At 59.5% G+C, this 19,284-nt stretch overlaps 2 protein-coding genes across 6 annotated transcripts; both read left to right on the top strand.

Moving 5' to 3' along the window:
• Positions 1-6: 6 nt before the first annotated feature.
• ANKRD13D (ankyrin repeat domain 13D) lies at positions 7-9,532 on the top strand. Of its 4 annotated transcripts, XM_044919264.1 has the most exons (15): positions 7-27; positions 483-618; positions 715-839; positions 1,548-1,593; positions 1,680-1,823; positions 2,086-2,275; positions 6,222-6,288; positions 6,689-6,770; positions 6,988-7,049; positions 7,152-7,282; positions 8,027-8,184; positions 8,283-8,399; positions 8,479-8,642; positions 8,724-8,815; positions 9,163-9,532. In XM_044919264.1, the coding sequence occupies exons 3-15, from the start codon at positions 750-752 to the stop codon at positions 9,374-9,376; spliced, it is 1,557 nt and encodes a 518-aa protein (XP_044775199.1). In that variant the 5' UTR covers positions 7-27; positions 483-618; positions 715-749; the 3' UTR covers positions 9,377-9,532. The 4 variants fall into 4 exon arrangements, with proteins under 4 accessions (XP_044775199.1, XP_021540778.1, XP_021540777.1 ...); XM_021685103.1 differs by lacking the exon at positions 7-27 and having other exon boundaries at positions 498-618; positions 698-856; positions 2,092-2,275; XM_021685102.1 differs by lacking the exon at positions 7-27 and having other exon boundaries at positions 498-618; positions 698-856.
• A 921-nt stretch (positions 9,533-10,453) lies between these two features.
• SSH3 (slingshot protein phosphatase 3) lies at positions 10,454-18,427 on the top strand. Of its 2 annotated transcripts, none has more exons than XM_044919353.1 (14): positions 10,454-10,703; positions 11,191-11,228; positions 11,809-12,040; positions 12,937-13,055; positions 13,138-13,209; positions 13,557-13,622; positions 13,722-13,910; positions 13,993-14,086; positions 14,488-14,616; positions 14,700-14,746; positions 15,438-15,584; positions 15,782-15,982; positions 16,079-16,352; positions 17,448-18,427. In XM_044919353.1, exons 1-14 carry the CDS (start codon positions 10,638-10,640, stop codon positions 17,721-17,723), a joined length of 1,950 nt encoding a protein of 649 aa, XP_044775288.1. In that variant the 5' UTR covers positions 10,454-10,637; the 3' UTR covers positions 17,724-18,427. The 2 variants fall into 2 exon arrangements, with proteins under 2 accessions (XP_044775288.1, XP_021540781.1); XM_021685106.2 differs by having other exon boundaries at positions 11,188-11,228.
• Positions 18,428-19,284: the final 857 nt, after the last annotated feature.

Below are 19,284 nucleotides of genomic sequence, written 5' to 3'. Positions count from 1 at the left end.
CTGGAGGCCGCGCTGCACAGCCGCCAGGTGAGACCCACCGGGCGCCCGGGCTGTCCTCCGCGCAGCCCACTCAAAGCCGTGGTCTCCGTCCTGGAGGCCGCCCGGCCTGAGCCGAAGCCCGGCCCCCGAATTCGCGCCACACCACCCCTGAGCCAGCAGGCTGAGGACAGGCAGCCTGGTTCTGGCCCCCAGGCCCCTCCAAACTCTTGACATCTGCAGCTGCACCTCTGCCTGACCAGGCTGCCTGACCAGGCCCCACCGCCGGATCCCCAGCTCTCTTCCTGGCCGAAGGCAGGAGAGGTGGGCAGGCCCTTCCCACCTGCTCCCCCCCCTCCTCCTACGAGGACACGCAGGCCACCCTCAGCCATTTCCATGGCCTGTCTGCTGTCTTTATTTCGCGCCATGCCCCCCAGCCGTGTTCAGCCTAGTGGCCTTCTTGCTTCTCTTTGCTTGCCCTGTGCTGAGTGTCCCATCTTCCCCAGCACGACATTGAACAGGAGGACCCCCGGGGGCGCACTCCCCTGGAGCTGGCTGTGTCCCTGGGGAACCTGGAGTCCGTCAGAGTCCTCCTTCGACACAATGCCAATGTGGGCAAAGAGAGCTGCCAGGGCTGGGCAGGTACTGCAGAGGGCACAGGGGCTCCCCTGAGGCTGGCGGTGGGGTTGGTGCCTGGGGCCATCGACAGAGCTCCCCTCAGCGGCCTGGTGCCCCTAGTCCTGCAGGAGGCAGTCAGCACTGGGGACCCCGAGATGGTACAGCTGGTGCTCCAGTATCGGGACTACCAGAGGGCCACACAGAGACTGGCTGGCATTCCGGAATTGCTCAACAAACTCCGCCAGGTACGGCGGGGACAGAGGTACGGTCCGTCAGGAGGGGTAGGGAGCCGTGTCAAGGGGCCGTGACACACTGCGTGGGGGGTCACTGGCCACCTGCCACCCACTCAGTCTGCGCAGCATGCTTTCCCATCGCTGTCGACGACAGTGACCCCATTCCAGGGTCATGTAGGGAAGAGGAGTCCAGGCCCACATGGGCGAGACGGGGCCCTTTAGGAGGAAAGCTGTTGCTGACGTCAGGGGTCCCTCGTACCAGAAATCTCCACAGAGCTTTAGATGTGGGCCTGTTCCCTGGAGGGAGAGTTTCATCTGACTCTGCAGGTGTGGCCTGGTGCCCCCGAGTACCTGTTGGCCCTCCTCAAGCATGGGGGGCAGGCCCAGAGGGGGTCATTGTGCCCTCTTTACAGATGAGGACTCTGAGACCCAGGGGGAGCAAGAAATTCCCCCAGGGCCCCTCCGCAGTCTAGTGGCCAGGTGGACACTGACCTCCGGGCTCCAGATACTTAGAGTCTGTTTATCCCAAGACCTTATTAGGGCCCCACTTAGCCCACCCTTTCCTGGGGGGGGTGTGGTTGTAGTGGGGGCGTAGCTAGGACATAGCGCTTGAAGACTTGCTGAGGGGCTGGACTCCCAGAGAGGGGCTACAGACAAGGAGCTCCCTAGGCCCGCCGATCCTCAGCACCAGGCCCTGACAGGTGCTCTGGTCTATCTCAGGCCCCCGATTTCTACGTGGAGATGAAGTGGGAGTTCACCAGCTGGGGTGAGTGAGGACCTCTTGGCTCCGCCTGGGGCGGGGCGGGGGGATCCTATGGGAAAGAACCATGGTGACCCCCGCACTCCCCGCAGTGCCCCTTGTGTCCAAGATGTGCCCGAGTGACGTGTACCGAGTGTGGAAGCGGGGGGAGAGCCTGCGGGTGGACACCAGTCTTCTGGGCTTCGAGCACATGACCTGGCAGCGTGGCAGGAGGAGCTTTATCTTCAAGGGCCAGGGTGAGCTCTGGGGGACTCACTGTGGGCGTGAGGCAGGCCACGACTCCCCTCCACCCCCCGCCGGATTCTCTGTGGCTTGTGAGAACGGTGCTGTTCTTTTTCTCTACTTTCTGGAAACAGAGGTGGAGGATGGAGGGGACCCACGGGCTGGGGCCTCACCCACTTAGCAGCAGGTGGTTGAGGGCACCGTGGTGGCCCTTTCCCCCGCTGTCTGGGGCCTGGCACTGACTTGTGCCCCTCACGCACCCGGGCCGGCTGGCAGAGGCAGGAGCCTTGGTGATGGAAGTGGACCACGACCGGCAGGTGGTGCACACCGAGACGCTGGGGCTCGCCCTGCAGGAGCCGGAAGTGCTGCTGGCCGCCATGCGGCCCAGTGAAGAGCATGTGGCCAGTCGGCTCACCTCTCCTATCGTCTCCACCCACTTGGACACGCGCAATGTGGCCTTCGAGAGGTCAGTTGGGGCCCGGCCACACCGCGGGTCCTGGTTCAGGCCTCTGGGAGGGTGAGCCGCTCAGAGGCTGCTCAGGTGGGGGCAGGGGTCCCTGCAGGCCCAGTGGGGGGTCACTGGCCACCTGCCACCCACTCAGTCTGCGCAGCATGCTTTCCCATCCACACATCCAGTGTCCCACCCAGACCAGCTGCAGGTCCCGTGGCAACCTTCAGGCCCCCGCATGTCTGTCCGAGGGCAGCTGTCTTCCTGGGAAGGAGGCTAGGCCAGGGGGCCCTCACGTGTTTTCCCATCACAACAAGGATTTAGGCTGTGCTTCAGGGCAGCTCTTCACCCCAGTGTGGGTTTCTCAGTAGTATGGCTGTTTCTGGGCCAGAGTCCTTTGTGGGTAGGGTCAGATTCCTACCAGCCAGGCTGTTCTCTCTCTGACAACATATGTCCCAGTTCCTGGAACAGACTTCAGAAATAACCTTTTTGAAAACCAAACAAACAAACAGCTTCATTGGAATATAATTTTGTATACCGAACAGTTCACCTGTTTCGAGTGTACGATTCAGTGGTTTTTAGCGTGTTTGCGGAAATGCCGCTATCACCCCAGTCGATTTTAGAACATTGTCATCACCCCAAAAAGAAATCCTGTAGCTGCCAACTCCCGTGCCCTCACCCCCTTCCCCAGCCCTAGGCAGCCACTGATTTACTTTCTCTGTAGATTTCCTTATTCGGGACTCTCCCATGAATGGAATCATGCGATACGTGGTCTTGTGTGACTTCTTTCACTGACAACGTTTTCACACTTCATCCAGTTTAGTGTGTAACTGCTTCACCCCGTCCATTGTATGCCTAGCTCACATTTTGTTTATTCACTCATCTACTGACGGACATTAGGATGGTTTCCACCTTTCGCCTTTATGAAGGTTTCTGTAAACATTAGCATACAAGGTTTTGTGTGGACATAGTTTTCATTTCTCTCAGGTGTATACCTGGGAGTAGAATTGCTAGCTCATCTGGTAACCAGATATTTAATTGTTTGAAGAACTGCCAGACTGTTTACCAAGGGGGCTGCAGCATTTTCCATCCCCCGCCCCCCCAGCAGTGTAGGAGGGTTCCAGTTCCTTCATGTCCTCACCGACATTGCTGTTCATTCATTTATTTTTGGATTACAACCACCCTAGCGGGTGTGAGAAGGGGTATTTCACTGTGGTTGTGATTTGCATTTCCTTCATGGTGAATGATGTGTGGAGCACCTTTTCATGTGCTCATTGGCCTTTTATAGCTCTTTTTTTGGAGACGTGTCTATTCACATCCTTTGCGCATTTAAAAAATTGGGTGGTCTTTTTATTATTGAGTTGCAGGAGTTCTTTATATATTCTAGATCTAAGTCCCTTCTCAGGTATGTGATTTGCAAATATTTTCTCCCGTTCTGTGGGCTGAGTTTTCACTCTCTTGACCGTGTCCTTTGACGACACATTTTTAATTTTCATGAAACATACAATTTATGTATTTTTTTATTTTTTCCTCTTGTCACCTATTCCTCCAGTGTCATGTCTAACAGTGTTTTGTCAAATCCAAAGTGGCAAAGATTTTCCCCTGTGTTTTCTTCTCAAGGTTTTATAGGTTTAGCTCTTACGTTTCGGTCTTTGGTCCATTTTGAATCACTATTTGCGTATGGTGTGAGGAAAGGGTCTGACGTCATTGTTTTGCCCGTGATGACCCACTTGTCCCAGCGCCATTTGTGCATAAGACGGCTCTTTTTCACTGAATGGTCTTAGCACCCTTGTGGAAAAGCAGTTGACCACAGGTGCATGGGTCTCTTTCTGGACTCTCAGTTCTATCCCTTGACCTACATGCCAGTCCTTGTGCCAGGACCACAATGTCTCATAAGTGTTGCCTTGTGGTAAGTTTTGAAATTGGAAAGTGTGAGTCTTCTGACTTTGTTCTTCTTGCTCAGGATTATTTTGGGTATTCTGGGTCCCTTGCAATTTCATAGGAATTCCAGATTCAGTTGGTCAATTTCTACAAAGATATTGTTGGGTGGGATTCTTTTTTTTTTTTTTTTTTAAGATTTTTTTTTATTTATTTATTTGAGACAGAATGAGAGAGAGAGAGAGAGCATGAGAGGGGGGAGGGTCAGAGGGAGAAGCAGACTCCCTGCCGAGCAGGGAGCCCGATGCGGGACTCGATCCCGGGACTCCAGGATCATGACCTGAGCCGAAGGCAGTCGCTTAACCGACTGAGCCACCCAGGCGCCCCATGGGTGGGATTCTGATAGGGTTTGCGTTGAATCTGTAACTCGGCTTGGGGCGCACTGTCATCTTGACAATGTTGAGTGTCCTCTTCCGTGACCATGTGACCATTTCCCACTTACTTAGGTCTTTAATTTTTTTTCTTAATATTGTCACTTATAGCTCTAAGTTTCCCTCTAACCACTGTTTTAGCTGCATCCCACAAGTTTGAGTATTGTATCTTTATTTCCACTTATCTCAAAGCATTTTCTGATTTCTCTTTTGATTTATTCATTGACCCTTTGGGTTTTTTAGGAGTGTGTTTACTTTCCACACCTTTGTGAGTTTCCCAAATCTTTATTCTGTTATTGATTTCTTATTTCATTCCCTTGTGGTTGAAGAACATGCTTTGTATGACTTTTCTCCTTTCAGTTTTATTGAGGCTTCTTTTATGGCCTAGCATATGGTCCATCCTGAAGAATGTTTCATGTGCCACCTGAGGAGAATGTGCATTCTGTTGCTGTTGGGTGGAGTGTTTTAAGAAAGTCTGTTAAGTCTCTTTTATAGAGTTGTTCAAGTCTTCTGTTTCCTTGTTGATCTTTTGTCTCCTTGTCCTAGCCATTATCAAAAGTGGGATATTGATGTCTTGTAACTATTATTGTTGAATCAGACACACTTTTATTTTTCACTTTTTATTCTGGAAAATTTCAAACATGTATGAAAGAAGAGAGAATAGTTAGAATGTCCTCTTCGCCCAACTTCAACACTTAACCGACATTCTATCAATCTTGTTGAGTCTATCCTTCCTAGCTTTTTTCCTTTTTTCTCTGGACTATTTTATTTTATTTTATTTTTAGGGAGGGAGAGAGAGGTGGGGGGAGGGGCAGAGGGTGAGAGAGAATCTTAAGCAGACTTCATGCCCACCGTGGAGCCCACTGCGGGGCTCGATCTCACGACCCTGAGATCATGACCTGAGCCAAAATCAAGCATCGTTACCCTCAACTGACTGAGCCCCCCAGGTGCCTCTTCCCTGAACTTTTTTTTTTTTTTTTTTTTTTTTTGACAGAGAGAGACACAGCGAGAGAGGGAACACAAGCAGGGAGAGTGGGAGAGGGAGAAGCAGGCTTCCCGCTGAGCCGGGAGCCCGATGCGGGGCTCGATCCCAGGACCCTGGGACCATGACCTGAGCCGAAGGCAGCCACTTAATGACTGAGCCACCCAGGAGCCCCCAAACTTTTTTTTTTAAGATTTTATTTATTTGAGAGAGAGAATGAGAGAGCGCACAAGTGGGGGGAGGGGCAGAGGGAGAGGGATGAGCGGACCCCCACTGAGCAGGGCTTGATCCTAGGACCCCGGGATCATGACCGGAGCTGAAGTCAGACACTTAACCAACTGAGCCATCCAGGCGCCCCTTCCTGGACTATTTAAAGCACATCCCAGATGTCATATCACTTTAACAGTAAATGCTTCTGCACATGACTCTAACAGATAAGGATGTTTATAAGACCAGCCCCAACACCATTATCACACCTAACAAATTAATGATAATTCCTCAGTACTTTTTAGTCCCCAGTCCCTGTTTGATTGTCCCCAGCTGTCCAGGCATCCTCTCAAGGCCCTTGCGTTTCATAGTGGGAAGGCGAATTGGAAGGGGTCTCTGGAAGGGAAGGCTCTGGCTAGGGCCTTGGGGTCCGGATCCTCACGAGCTCCTGTTTGGTCTGTTTCAGGAACAAATGTGGTATCTGGGGCTGGCGGTCTGAGAAGATGGAAACCGTTAGCGGCTACGAGGCCAAGGCAGGAGAGGCTAGTGGTGGGGGCTGGGGTAGGAGACAAGGCCCAGGAACTCCACTGCTTCTCCACACCCACCCATGTGGAGGAGAGACAGAGTAGCCCGTGGGCTCTGGAAGCCCCGTGTGGCCATGGGAACTCAGGGGGGCCCGAGTGCCCAGGCCCCGCCGAGCACATAGGGATCACCCCAGCACGGGCCCCGACTCGGGTTACCGAGATGACACGAGGAGCGCTTTCCCCTCATGACTGAGCCCCCACGGTTCAGACCCCGCCACCTCCTCCACAGGGGGGGCGAGATCCTGTCTGTCCCTGCAGAGAGGAGGACGTGGGTCCTGTACTGGTGAGGCTGAGTGTGGGAAACAGGCTCTGAGCCCTCAGGTCCCCCCGTGTCCCCCCTGCTCCCCAGGTATACAGTGCCACCAATGTGGAGCTGGTGACACGCACTCGCACGGAGCACCTCTCTGATCAGGACAAGTCGAGGAGCAAAGGTAAACCGAGGTGCGCCTGCCTGCTGCCCAGTCACACCATATGCTGGGGTCACCCTGGTCTGGGGTTAGGGCCACAACATCTGGGACAAGCTGGGAGGCCTCCCCATTCCCATGTGCTCTGTCTCCCACCCGACAGGAGGCTCCCAGAGTGGACGGGGGGGCAGCCTGGGGGCAGTGGCCCCAAGTCTCCTCATGGGCTCCCACCCTCTCTCCTTAGGAGGGAAGACTCCATTCCAGTCCTTCCTCGGGATGGCCCAGCAGCACTCCTCCCACAGCGGGGTGAGCCAGGCCCCCAGGTGGGGGGGTCACGGGCAGGGGGCCGGTGGGCAGGGCCAGGCAGGCACCCTCTGAGCACTAAGTCTGTTCATGGGGCCCTCCCAGGCTCCTGTGCAGCAGGCCGCCAGCCCCACCAACCCCACAGCCATTTCCCCCAGTGAATACTTCGATCCCAACTTCAGCCTGGAGTCGAGGAACATTGGCCGCCCCATTGAGATGTCCAGCAAAGTACAGAGGTGAGGTCTTGGAGCTGGCTTTGGGACTTCCCTCAGGGACGGGGCCCCTGCCTGGTCCCCCTGAGCCCTTGCAGACTCCTGTCACACTTGGGGCCCACCAGAGTGGGGGACCCACTCACCCAGCTGGCTTCCTGCTAGATTCTCCTCCTTGGGTCCAGGAGCCAGGTCTGTCTTATCCGTGGTTATTGGCACCAGCTCGGCGGCTTGGCCCAGAGGACTGGTTACTCTTGTCTGGTGAATGAATGAATGGGCAGCACCGCCCATTTATGGCTTTCTGTTCAATTGAATGAGCACCTGCTGGAGGCCAGCTTATGGCAAAGGGGAAGGGCTCACAGCGCTGCCATCTCCTGACTCTGTGGCCCCAGGAAATGTCTTCCCCTCCGAGAGTCTGTTCTCCTCAGTAAAATAACAGTCACACTTGTCCCCCTGCTCACAAGGGCACTGGGAGGATGAGTCATGACATAGAGCTTACGGTGGGCCCAGCACTGTCCAGGGACCACAGGTAGACTCCACATCCAGATGAGTTGAGGCTACCATAGGCCCCAGCCTAGGCACAGGGTCTGGGGGGCAGCTCGGGCAGTAGGGCCAGAAGGACATACGCTCCTGGGGAAGGCAGGCGGGACAGCTGAGCAGACAAGAGGGCAACGCAGTCTTGGCAGAGAGTGTGAGTAAAGGCAGGTGTCCAGGCTGGGTGGGTCTTAACAGAGGGGCCGCCAGAGGTTCCTTGACTCACGTCCTGTGCAGGTTCAAGGCCACGCTCTGGCTGAGTGAGGAGCACCCACTCTCCCTGGGTGACCAGGTGACGCCCATCATTGACCTGATGGCTATCAGCAATGCTCACTTTGCCAAGCTGCGTGACTTCATCACCCTGCGCCTTCCCCCCGGCTTCCCAGTCAAGATTGGTGAGGGGTGGCCTGGGGCACCGGGGGCCCTTGGGCAGCTCCTGGGGACGGGGGCCGGCTGCTGGCCCCGGTGGCTCAGGCCTGCTGTCTCCTCACAGAGATTCCCCTTTTCCACGTGCTCAATGCCCGCATCACCTTCAGCAACCTGTGTGGCTGTGACGAGCCCCTGAGCTCAGTGTGGGTGCCGGCCCCCGGCCCTGGCGGCCCAGCCTCAGGTACCGCGGCAGGGAGGCGGGCTGCGCCGCTCCCTGGTCCCCGAGCCCCGGGGTTGAGCGTGGCCCTTCTCCCGCGCAGGGAGCCCTTTCCCGTGTGAGGTGGACCCCGCCGTGTTTGAGGTGCCCGAGGGGTACAGCGTGCTGGGCACAGAGCGCAGCGAGCCCCTTCGCGACGAGGATGACGACCTGCTCCAGTTTGCCATCCGGCAGAGCCTGCTGGAGGCGGGCACGGAGGCCGAGCAGGTGGGACGCGGGCAGGGGCCGGCCCGCCTGGGTGCTGGCACGGGTGGCACGCGTGACAGCTCCGGGCTTCGTCTGCTGCAGGTGACAGTCTGGGAAGCCCTGACCAACACCCGGCCTGGTGCCCACCCTCTTCCCCAGGCCACCGCTTATGAGGAGCAGCTTCAGCTGGAGCGGTGAGGCCCTCTGGGACCTACGAGGACAGTGTCTCAGCCTGCCCTGCCCCGAGGACCCTGCCAGCCAGGGGGTCCTTGGCTGGTGGCGGCGGGTAGTGGGGAGGCACTGCGCCCGGGATCCCATGCCCTCTCCGAGGCCACCCTCCATAAGCAGTGCTGCCTACCACTGAAGGCAGCGTGAGGATGGGGGAGACGGGGCCCCTCGCCTTGTCTCTTTTCTCTGGTCCTCTGGGTCCCAGCCACCCTGTCCTTGCCCTTGTCCTCCATAGCCATGATCCTGCCCTTAGCCTTCTTCCCCAGCCTGAGCGCTCACTGGTCTGCCCTTCCTCTCACGCCTTGTCTGGAAGGGTCCTCCAAGAAAGCCTCCGGATGTCCACAGAGCCCAACGGCCCAGAATCCCCTCACGGGACCCCCCCGGCCCCAGCCCCCCCAAGCTTTGAGGAGCAGCTTCGCCTGGCCCTGGAGTTGTCTTCGAGGGAGCACGAGGAGCAGGAACGACGGGGGCAGCAGGAGGAGGAGGACTTGCAGAGGATCCTGCAGCTCTCGCTCACAGAGCACTGAGCACCCGGCCCCTGGGAGGGCTGTCTGGGCTGCTGCCCCACCTGCTTTTGTAACTTATTTATTTATAAACTCTCTGCTGCTAAGCTTGGGGCCTGGAGCCCTGGAGGTGGACTTGCGTTGGAGACCTAGGTGGAAATAAAGAGACTTTGAGCAGCAGGCTTATTCTGCTCAATGGGGAGACAAGGTGGGGAGGTGACATTGAGGGTGGATGCCGTGGGCAATGGCTGCAGACCTGGGTTTGAATCCTGGCTGTAGCCCTTTCAGTTTCTCCGAGCCTCAGTTTCCTCAGCTGTAAAATGAGACCGCCTCCCACTCCCCAGGGCTGTTGGGAGGGTGAAATAAACCCACATATGTCAAGTCCCTTACAGAGTAGGTGCTCCATTAACATCAATTCCCTGGAGTCCTCCTGTGACTCACTGGGTCTTTACCAGAACCCACCTGTGCTCCTGTCTGAGAGGGGGAGAGGCTGGGCCTCCAGACTACTGCCAGCCATCTGGGAGGAGGCCCCTGCACACCAGGCCTGGATTCCTGCACTGACCCCAGCATGTTCTATCCCAGTGCTTTGGACAAGTCACTTCCCTCTGCTGCAGCTCTGCCCTGCGCACCTCCAAGGTGGCCCTGAGGGTCCCCTGTGAGCTACAGGGGTCAGTTCTAAATCCCGCCTGATTTCCCCTGAAGCTCTGCATGTCTCCCAAGGATTCGTGCAGAAGGGCCAATCAGCAAGGAGAAATAATTTTGGGGTCCCCCCCAACTTAAGACTGTGTCTGATCCTCTCCAAGACCTGTGTCCCCAGTCCTGCTTCCCTAGGTCCCAACTCTTCTAGGTGGTAGCACGGTTGAGGTCCAAAGCAGAACTCAGGTGACCTAAGTGGGCGGAGCCGGGAGGGCAGGGGCAGGGGCGCCTCCCCGGAGGAGGGACCCAACCCGGGAACGAAGGCTGCAAGTTGCAGGACCCCTGGACACTTCCCTCCCGGCCGCTCTCCGCACCTGCGCCCCGCCCCGGGTCCGCCCCCAACGTGTCCGGGGGCGGGGGCGAGGCGGCCGAACCGGAGGAGACGCGAAGGGAGGGGCGGCAGCCGCTTCGCGCTGGCTCCGCAGGCCCGGCTGGACGAGTGTCTGGCCCTTTAAGGGCCGCCCCCGAGGAGGTGCCAGGCCCTGGTGGCTCCGGTCTCTCCTTCCTGGTCCTGCGGGGCAGGGACTGTCCGTCGAGCTGTGGCAGGGCAAAGTGCCCGGACCGGCCCAGGTGTCCCCGGCCAGGCCCCATGGCCCTGGTCACCGTGAGCCGCTCCCCCCCGACCAGCGGCCACTCCACGCCTGTGGGGCCCACGGTAAGTCTGGCTTTGCCGTGGTCCGGCCCACGCAGTTGGCTGCCAGCTGCGCCTGGGGGAGCGCGTCCTGCCCACGGCCAGTCTCCCCTTGAGCCTGGGGGTGCGGGGAGGGGGACCCCAAGTATCACGCTGGAGGGGATTGGGAGGGGGTCTTGAGGCTCCCAGGAACTCAGACCAAAGATCTGGAACCCTGAAGCGCCAGCCCAGACTGCAGAGGCCCTACCCACTTCCAGGCCCAGATCTGGGCCAACCCCTTGGACACCTCCAGCACCCCCACCCACTCTCACCCCACGCTGCCCCACCTGGACCTGGGCCCAGGCTCCCCCAGTGCCTCCGGGTGCGGAGTGGACTGGGGTGGGAAGGGACCTGACACCTTTCCTGGTTCCAGTCCCTAGTTGGGAGGGGGGGCGATGGCACCCTGAGAGCAGAGAGGAGAGTCCTTGCCACTGCCCGCCTCACTCTGCCCTGGGGGCTGCTTTCTCAGCAGGACCAGGCATCCAAGCGGGGAAGCCGGCTCCAGCGAAGGTGAGCACCTCTCCCCAACACAGACACCCACATCCAGCTGCCAGGCCTGGCCACTGCCACCCTGGAGGACTCGCAGCCAAAGCCAACTCCTGAATCTGTGGGGCGGTGTTGCCAGTGGGCACGGCTGGTGGGCGCAGTTGGCTTGCAGCACTGACTTGGCTGCTTTTGCTTCCATCTTCCCCCTGGTCACCACCATCATGGACCCTGGCTCAGGCCCGTAGTCACAAACCAAAGGGCAGGTTGAGACAACAGGGCCCGAGGACTCCTGGGTCACCACCAAGTTTACAGCATCTCCTGAGTTAGGCAGGTACGAAGGAAAGGGAGCAACCCTTGCCCGCCCCCAACCCTTAGACAAGTGGGTTGAGGGCTTGAGAGCCTCCAAGACTGTAGTTCCCCAAATGGGCTGGCCTCAGCACTTGGGAACCGGTTAGAAATGCACATTCTCAGGCCTCCACTCCAGACCTACTGACTCTCCAGGGATGGCGCCCAACCCCTGTTTTAACAAGCCTGGTGGGTGATTTGGATGCACCTGTCCTGAGGGCTATGAGGGACCCTGATGGCTTCCCTGCTGCCCTGCCAGGCAGAGCTTCGCAGTCCTTCGCGGGGCTGTCCTGAGACTGCAGGATGGAGAGGACGAGGGAGAAGCAGCTGAGGCTGGCCCCGAGGTGGTGGAGAGACCCCCAGGTGAAGAACGGCCCCACGGGGACCAGACGGATGATGGGCATGGGCCCCAGAGCCCCAGGAAGCAGGAGCAGAGCCAGCACCTGCATCTCATGGTGGAGCTGCTGAGGCCGCAGGACGACATCCGCCTGGTGAGGGGCAGCCCAGAGCCCCCTGAGAAGCGGGGAGAGCCCGCCCTTGGGTGGGGGGGCGCAGGATGGAAGAGAGCTAGCCCGTGTGTCTGAGTGGGGAGCAGTAATATGAACCCCCAAGTCCTGGTGAGCCTGCCGGCTCAGCTAGTCGTTTTGACGGGGCACAGTCAAGTCTTCAGGGCTCTGGCGGTGTGGGAAACGGTGGCAGGAGGTCTGTCCTGCTTGAGCCCATAGGGCCAGATTAGGGCCAAGAGCTGGCCGTTACACAGAGACGGGGTTCTGTGCAACCCGCGCAAGCCCTTCCTGACCCCGCGAGCTGTCTGCCTACTGAAGGCCTGGCCTGGCGCTCAGGAGGGCCTGCTGAGCCGGAGGGGGCCCAGGCGCCATGGGGCACAGGTGAGAGCTTGAGGACCAGCTCCCAGATGCCTGTGGGGCACCTCCTTGTCTGCCGCAAGATGGGAAAAACAAAAGCAGGCAGTCTCTCTAAAGCTGAATTTATTCCACTGAAATACCATCCTTCATTGTGGGGTCGAGTCCTTAGTATTTCTTGGGTGAGAAACCTTTCTTGAATCCAGTGATGGTGATGGCAAGTGCAAAGGTTTTTTTCTAAGCCTCCTTCCTAGGCAGAAATTGAAAACTGGCAATCTGTGTCAGGCCCATTCTTCCCTTTTTTCCACACATACCCCCTTTAAGAAAAATCTTCTTAAACATTTTGTGGGACCGTGAAATCCACAAGTGGGGAACCATCAGATTATAACCACCAATCTGGTGTCTGAGAAGAGGAGGGCGGGCAGCACATCTGTTCTAGGCCCAGGACTGTGTCAGGTGGGGGTGGGGGGTGCAGGGTCTTCTGGGGCCACTGTGACCCTGGGCTTCTCCCTCCTTATCTCCCCCAGGCAGCCCAGCTGGAAGCAGCCCGGCCCCCCCGGCTCCGCTACCTGCTGGTAGTTTCCACACGAGAACACCTGAGCCGGGATGAGACCGTCCTCCTGGGGGTGGACTTCCCCGATAGCAGGTGGGAGCAGGGAGAGGAAGGGGGGTGGGGGCGAGGAAGTGAGATGCTGGGGGACAGTGGCTTTTCTTCTGTCCCCTGCCAGTTCCCCCAGCTGCACCCTGGGCCTGGTCTTGCCTCTCTGGAGTGACACCCAGGTGTACCTAGATGGAGATGGGTAAGAGGTGGCAGCTAGGGGGAGGAGAGAGGGGAGGGGTGGGGCCGGAGGGGCGATGTGTATGATGGGGCAGCTGGGCACTGGGGAGCCGTGGGAAAACTCTGGGCTGGGCATCTGGCGCCTGGGCCTACTCAGCTCTATCTCTGGTTTGCTGTGTGAACCTAGGCAAGTCACCTAGCTGTTCTGGGCCTCGGCCACCCCATATCTGGCAAATGGGGCTTGTCTTGAAGCCCAGCGATGTGTGTACATTCTGTGGAGCAGCCTCACGAGGTAGCTGGTGGCTTGGCCTCTCAGGGGCTCTGTGCCAGAGCCTGGAGTTGGGTTCTACCCCGCCCGATCTCCCTCAGGGGCTTCAGCGTGACGTCTGGTGGGCAGAGCCGGATCTTCAAGCCCATCTCCATCCAGACCATGTGGTAAGGGTTAGGGTGGCCCATCCTCTTCTCGGGGCTGGCTGAGGGGCTGGGGAGGGGAGGCAGAGAGGCCAGTGTGATCCGGCCTCTCCCCTCTCCTAGGGCCACACTCCAGGTGCTACACCAGGCATGTGAGGCGGCCCTGGGCAGTGGCCTTGTGCCGGGGGGCAGTGCCCTGACCTGGGCTGGACACTATCAGGACAGACTGAGCTCCGACCAGAGCTGCCTCAACGAGTGGATGGCCATGGCCGACCTGGAGTCTCTGCGGCCTCCCAGCGCCAAGCCTGGCCGGTCAGTGCAGGGAGGGGAGGAGAGGGAGGGTGTCGCAGCAGAGTGGGGAAGGCGTCCCTGGACTGACGGGCTCGGCTCCCAGGCCCTCAGAACAGGAGCAGATGGAGCAGGCGATCCGGGCTGAGCTGTGGGATGTGCTGGACACCAGTGACCTGGAGAGCGTCACTTCCAAAGAGGTGGGCTGGGGGGCGCCCGGCCGGCTCGGTCAGTAGAGCAGGTGACTCTTGGTCTCGGGGTCATGAGTTCAAGCCCCACCTCGGGCGTGGGGCTTACTTTAAAAAAAAAACAACCAAAAACACAGAAAACCCAAAGAGGTGGGCTGGTGCTGGGGAGGAGCAGGGGTGAGGAGGGAGCTGGGCCCCGGGTGGGGGGGTGGTCCTCCACCTGGGGCAGAGCTTTCCTCTCTTTCTTCCCACCTTGCTTGCCTCCTGCCCTGAGCCAGGCCCCCACGCCTGGCTCCGCTCCTCTGTCCGGATGGGACGGGTGCGCCCTCTGAGGCCCCAGAGGGAAGGGTCGGGCATCAGGACACCCGCAAGGGACCCCCTGAGCCTCGGCGCCCCTGTGGCTCTGCCTGCAGATCCGCCAGGCCCTGGAGTTGCGCCTGGGCCGGCCGCTGGAACAGTACCGCGACTTCATCGACAACCAGATGCTGTTGCTCATGGCCCAGCAAGATCGCGCCTCCCGCATCTTCCCCCACCTCTACCTGGTGAGCAGCAGCTGGAGGGGTGCGGGGGGCGGGGCGACGCTGCAGCTGGGGGGACGGAGGATGATGCTCCCCTCCCTCCGCAGGGCTCAGAGTGGAATGCGGCGAACCTGGAGGAGCTACAGAGAAACAGGTAGGGCTCTGAGCCCCTCAGGACTGCCCACCCTCTGTCTCCCCGCTTCACTTGGCCTCCCCCGCAAGGGGCAACCTGGCCAGAAGCCCCCAGGCCCCCCTGAAGGGCTGCTAGCTCCGCTTCCCATCCCGCCTCTGGGGCTGCTCCCCCTGCAAGGCCTCCCCGGGCCCACTCGCCCTCCCCACGCCGTAAAGCAAGGCCTGGACCCAGGGCCTCAGTCTCACGGAGAAGAGGGGTGGCCGCGGGCATCCCGGTGGCCTGTCCCAAGCAGGAAAGCTCCTCTCCACTGACCGCGTCGCAAGGGAGAAGCACGTGCCCCTCTCCCGGGGGACCTGGCCACCTGCTCTCCTAGGTTCCTGCCATTTGTCCACCGTGGGCTTCCAGGAAACCCGCTGTGGCCCCCGTCACCCCGGCTCCACCGCAGATCCACGTGGTCTCAGCTTCGCTCAAAGCTGTTCTCTGACTTATACTAGAAGGCTTAGCACTGCAGTCAGCCGAGCCGCTGGCTGGACCAGAGGGGACAACTCCAGCGCGGCAGGGCGACAGGATTCGCTCAGGGTCACGGCCATCTCCCCCCCTCCCCGCCCCGCCTGACTCTCCGAACCAGCCAGGCTCCGCCGGGTCTGCTGGCCGATGGGCCTCGCGTCCCCCCACCGGCCACGTCAGCCAGGCCTCCCGCCCTCTGCTGCAGGGTCAGCCACATCTTGAACATGGCCCGCGAGATTGACAACTTCTACCCCGAGCGCTTCATCTACCACAACGTGCGCCTCTGGGACGAGGAGTCAGCCCAGCTGCTACCCCACTGGAAGGAGACACACCGCTTCGTGGAGGCCGCAAGGTTGGGGCGCCCCCGGCCCCCCCACCCCCCGGCTCACCCCACCCCAGCTTCATCCTGCCGGCTTTGCCCTCAGCTCTAGGACTCCTCCTGGCCTTGCCCCGCTCCTCTGCTCTGGGTGGAGCACTACCCGCCCTTCCCCCACACTGACGGGGGCAGAGAGGGGGCGGGCGGGGGAGCTGACCGAGCGGCCTCCACAGGGCCCAGGGCACCCGGGCGCTGGTGCACTGCAAGATGGGCGTCAGCCGCTCGGCTGCCACGGTGGTCGCTTACGCCATGAAGCAGTACGGCTGGGGCCTGGAGCAGGCCCTGCGCCACGTTCAGGAGCTCCGGCCCGTCGCCCGCCCCAACCCTGGCTTTCTGCGCCAGCTGCAGACCTACCAGGGCATCCTGACCGCCAGGTTCGAGGGGGAGACGAGGGGAAGCGAGTAGGTGGGTGCCGAGGCTGGGGTGGCTGCTGGGTCCCTCAAAGCTGACCCAGGGCTACCTCCTTACAGCCGGCAGAGCCATCTCTGGGAGCAGAAAGCGGGTGGGGCCTCCCCAGAGGAGCCCCTCGCCCCCGATGTCTCTACACCTTCCCCACCGCTTCCGCCAGAGCCAGGGGGCAGGGCGGAGATGGAGGCTATGGGTTTGGAGGAGAGCCAGGCAGCCCCGACAGAAGAGCCTGGACCACGGCCCCGCATCAACCTCCGAGGGGTCATGAGGTCCATCAGCCTCCTGGAGCCTTCCTCGGAGCTGGAAGGCGCCTCAGGGGCCAGTGACCTGCCAGAGGTGAGGCTGGGGCCAGGGAAGGAGCCCAGGCTGAGGCACAGTGGGGGACAAAAGTAGGAGCGGCAGATGGGAGGAAGGAGAGAGATCAGGACGGGTGCTCGGCTTCCCATGGGGACCACTTCCTGGGCGGCTCCGTTTCGTCCCCTCAAAGCGGCCAAGGAGACCCAGTGGGGGCCAGTGAGCGCTGTCCTTCATGGGAGCTGGAGAGCAGTCATGGAGCCAGGGGCATCCGCGGGGGCTTCTGGGCCGAGCCAGCCCTGGGCGGGAGGCTGCGGGCATGCTCAGCCTGATGAAAGCACTTGCTTCCTAAGGGGCACGGCTGCCCAGCCATCCTCCGCAGGCCAGGAGCTGGACGACCAACTGCTGACCCTAGATGAGGTGGACGAGATGACCTCTGCAGCCCCTCCCAAGTCTGGGGGGCAAGTGACCCACCAGAGGATGGGGTGCAGAGGGGTCATGGCACCCACACAACCAAGTACTGGCCTGAGCAGTTGAGCATCATCTCCGTGCTAAGTGCTGCAGGGCATGAGCAGAACAGAGGCTGGCCTTTGCCTTAGGAAGCCAGACGCCACCCCGCTCTAAACACACACGCGCACACACGCACACACACACACACACACACACAGGAGACTTGAGGCCAGAGCTCGTCTGGGAGGGCCGGAACGCTTGGGAGAGGCTTCCTGGAGGAGGCGGCACTGGGTATGGATGGTTGGTGGGTGAGTGTGGATGTTTCTAAAGGCAGAGTGTCTTCATTTGGCTCCCGGCTCAGAGCCCAGCTCCTGGAAGGCTCTCAGGACTGACTGTACAAAGGCAGAGGGGGCAAGAGGAGGAGGAGGGGGCCTCAAGGATGTGGCAGGTGCGGGGAAGCTCAGGAGGGCTTGTGGGGCTAGGAGGTTGTAGACAGGTGAATGCCGAGGAGCAGGGACAGTGGGGCCGGGGTGTTGTCTTCTCTCCTGTGGAAATGTGACCCTCGAGTAGCCCAGTTTCTCTGCATTCACTTACCAGTCCACACCTGCCCCTTTCCAGACTCTGTGCTCAGTGCCCCTGCCCTGGAAAGACTTCTCAGTGATTCTTCTTCTACTCTGACCCCGCCAGGTGTTTTCTTCGAATGAGTCTTCAGAGGAAGACCCTCCAGAGACCCTCCCTCAGCTCTCAAAGGCCAAGGGAGGCCGGCGGGGCCACAAGGGGCCTTGGCCTGCCCTGAAGTCCCGCCAGTCTGTGGTCGCCCTCAACAGCGCTGCCCTGGTGGCCAGCCGGACCCAGGCCTTCCAGGAGCAGGGCGGGGCTGGCTGCGCCTCCACACCCAGGCTCCGGGGGAAGGTGGTGAGGCAGGCCAGTGTGGATGGCAGTGAGGAGGAAGGCGAGGCCTGAGCCCCCACACATGCCCCTGGCCCCCAGATACAAATAGAGGGGCCGGCACACAGCTCCTGGGACGAGCACCCTTCACTCCTGCCAACCTGTCCACATTCCTTTTAGCTCCTCCCCAGGTGGCCCCAAGACTCCATCACTACAGCCTCGGCTGCTGCAGCCTTAAGTCTCGGACATGTCCTCCTTTCCAAGGGCTCAAGACCTTCTCTGTCTATAATGGGGATGTGACCGAGAGACTGAAGATACCTTTGGGGGCAAGAACACCTTGCTTCATTCTCAGTTGCTGCCGGGAACATTCACTTGCAGCCACAGAATAAAAGTTTCCCAGTGCAGAAAGGCTTCTGCTCCCTCCCTCACCCACTCCCATCTGCCTCACCCCTGCCCCCTTCATTCCTGGGGTCTGCTCAGCCAGAGACCCAGTGGCCCTTAAAGGCCGAGAGTAACCTCAGTCCCCAGACCCGGAGGCTCTGAGGAGCGGAGAGCTGGCCCACAGGTGGGGCTGGCGGGTCGGCCTCCCTCCCACACTCCACAACCTGCCCATCTTTTGCTGCTGCCCCCACCCCTCACCACTCCCCCACAGCACTGCGCTGGGTCACAGGACACCAGGCCAAAGAGAGTCTCCTTTTTGTCCTTTACAGCCTCTGGCCAGTTTTTCACAGTCTTAATAGTATCTGGCTTTGTACTTAGAAATAAAAAACATTTTCATATTATTTTCACTTTTATGATAAAGCCGTCTGCCTGTGAGTCTGATCCTTCTCTGGTTACACGAGGAGTCTGGTCTCCTCACAGCTCCCAGGTGTCTTGTGACAGGCCTGTTTGGGGGAGTGGTGGGTTTGGGGTGGAGTGGAAGAAGGGGAAGAGAAGAGGGGAGACCAGTGCTATCTCCCTCATCTCCTAGGGCAGGGCCTGGGTAAATGTTAGCTGCCCACGTGCCCCTCAGGCAGGTTGGCAGGGGGCGGGCAAGCCTACACTGGGCAGCAGGTGCTTGGCTCTGTTGGGACAGCTGAAGGGAGTTACCCATGAGGAAGTGGGAGCTGCCAACGCCCATCTGACAGGACCAAGCCTGTTCCAGAAGCTAAGGCTCATTTTGGACACTTGATGACAGTTCTCGAGCACATTTTGGGTCCCAAGAATCTTCCTCCTGCCACAATGCAACAGAGCCTGATTTTCCAAGCCAGCCCATCACCGCCAAGGAAGCAGGCCCCTCAGTGGGCCCTCCCCCTCTAGGTACAGGTTCCTTTTGGTCAGGTTTAGTGTTCAAGAAGAGTAAGTGGGCCCATCTTTGTCACTTCTGTCCCCTCCTTCCTTCAAAGCCAACTCAGAGGTAGGAGTTGGCACCAAATATTCTCATTGATGGAGAACTCGTACCCCATTTTAAGGGCATTTTTCATCCAGACCCTGGTGGGACCCCAGCACTGCTCTAGCCCTGGGGTACCAAGGGGCAGGGAGCCTGGGTTCTAGCCCTGGCTTTGCCACTTAGAAATTACTCCACCTCCAGTCTCTGTTTCTTTCTGTAAAACAAAAGGATTAGACCAGGAAATCTCTAAGTGCCCCCCTTCCTGCT

The sequence above is a fragment of the Neomonachus schauinslandi genome, chromosome 11, assembly GCF_002201575.2.
Source record: "Neomonachus schauinslandi chromosome 11, ASM220157v2, whole genome shotgun sequence".
In the NCBI taxonomy this organism is placed as follows: Eukaryota; Metazoa; Chordata; class Mammalia; order Carnivora; family Phocidae; genus Neomonachus; species Neomonachus schauinslandi.
Note: the sequence above shows the minus strand (reverse complement) of the source record. Positions and strands in the feature narration are given on the sequence as shown.

Bases quoted from the DNA above. Each gene is read 5' to 3' on its own strand.
- ANKRD13D (XM_021685102.1), top strand. From the start codon at position 580: ATGCCAATGTGGGCAAAGAGAGCTGCCAGGGCTGGGCAG. The intron at 1,824-2,085 runs GTGAGCTCTGGG...GCCGGCTGGCAG, and splicing joins CTTTATCTTCAAGGGCCAGG to AGGCAGGAGCCTTGGTGATG. The intron at 6,289-6,688 runs GCAGGAGAGGCT...CCTGCTCCCCAG, and splicing joins TTAGCGGCTACGAGGCCAAG to GTATACAGTGCCACCAATGT.
- SSH3 (XM_021685106.2), top strand. From the start codon at position 10,638: ATGGCCCTGGTCACCGTGAGCCGCTCCCCCCCGACCAGCGGCCACTCC. The intron at 11,229-11,808 runs GTGAGCACCTCT...CTGCCCTGCCAG, and splicing joins GGAAGCCGGCTCCAGCGAAG to GCAGAGCTTCGCAGTCCTTC. The intron at 15,585-15,781 runs GTTGGGGCGCCC...CGGCCTCCACAG, and splicing joins CGCTTCGTGGAGGCCGCAAG to GGCCCAGGGCACCCGGGCGC.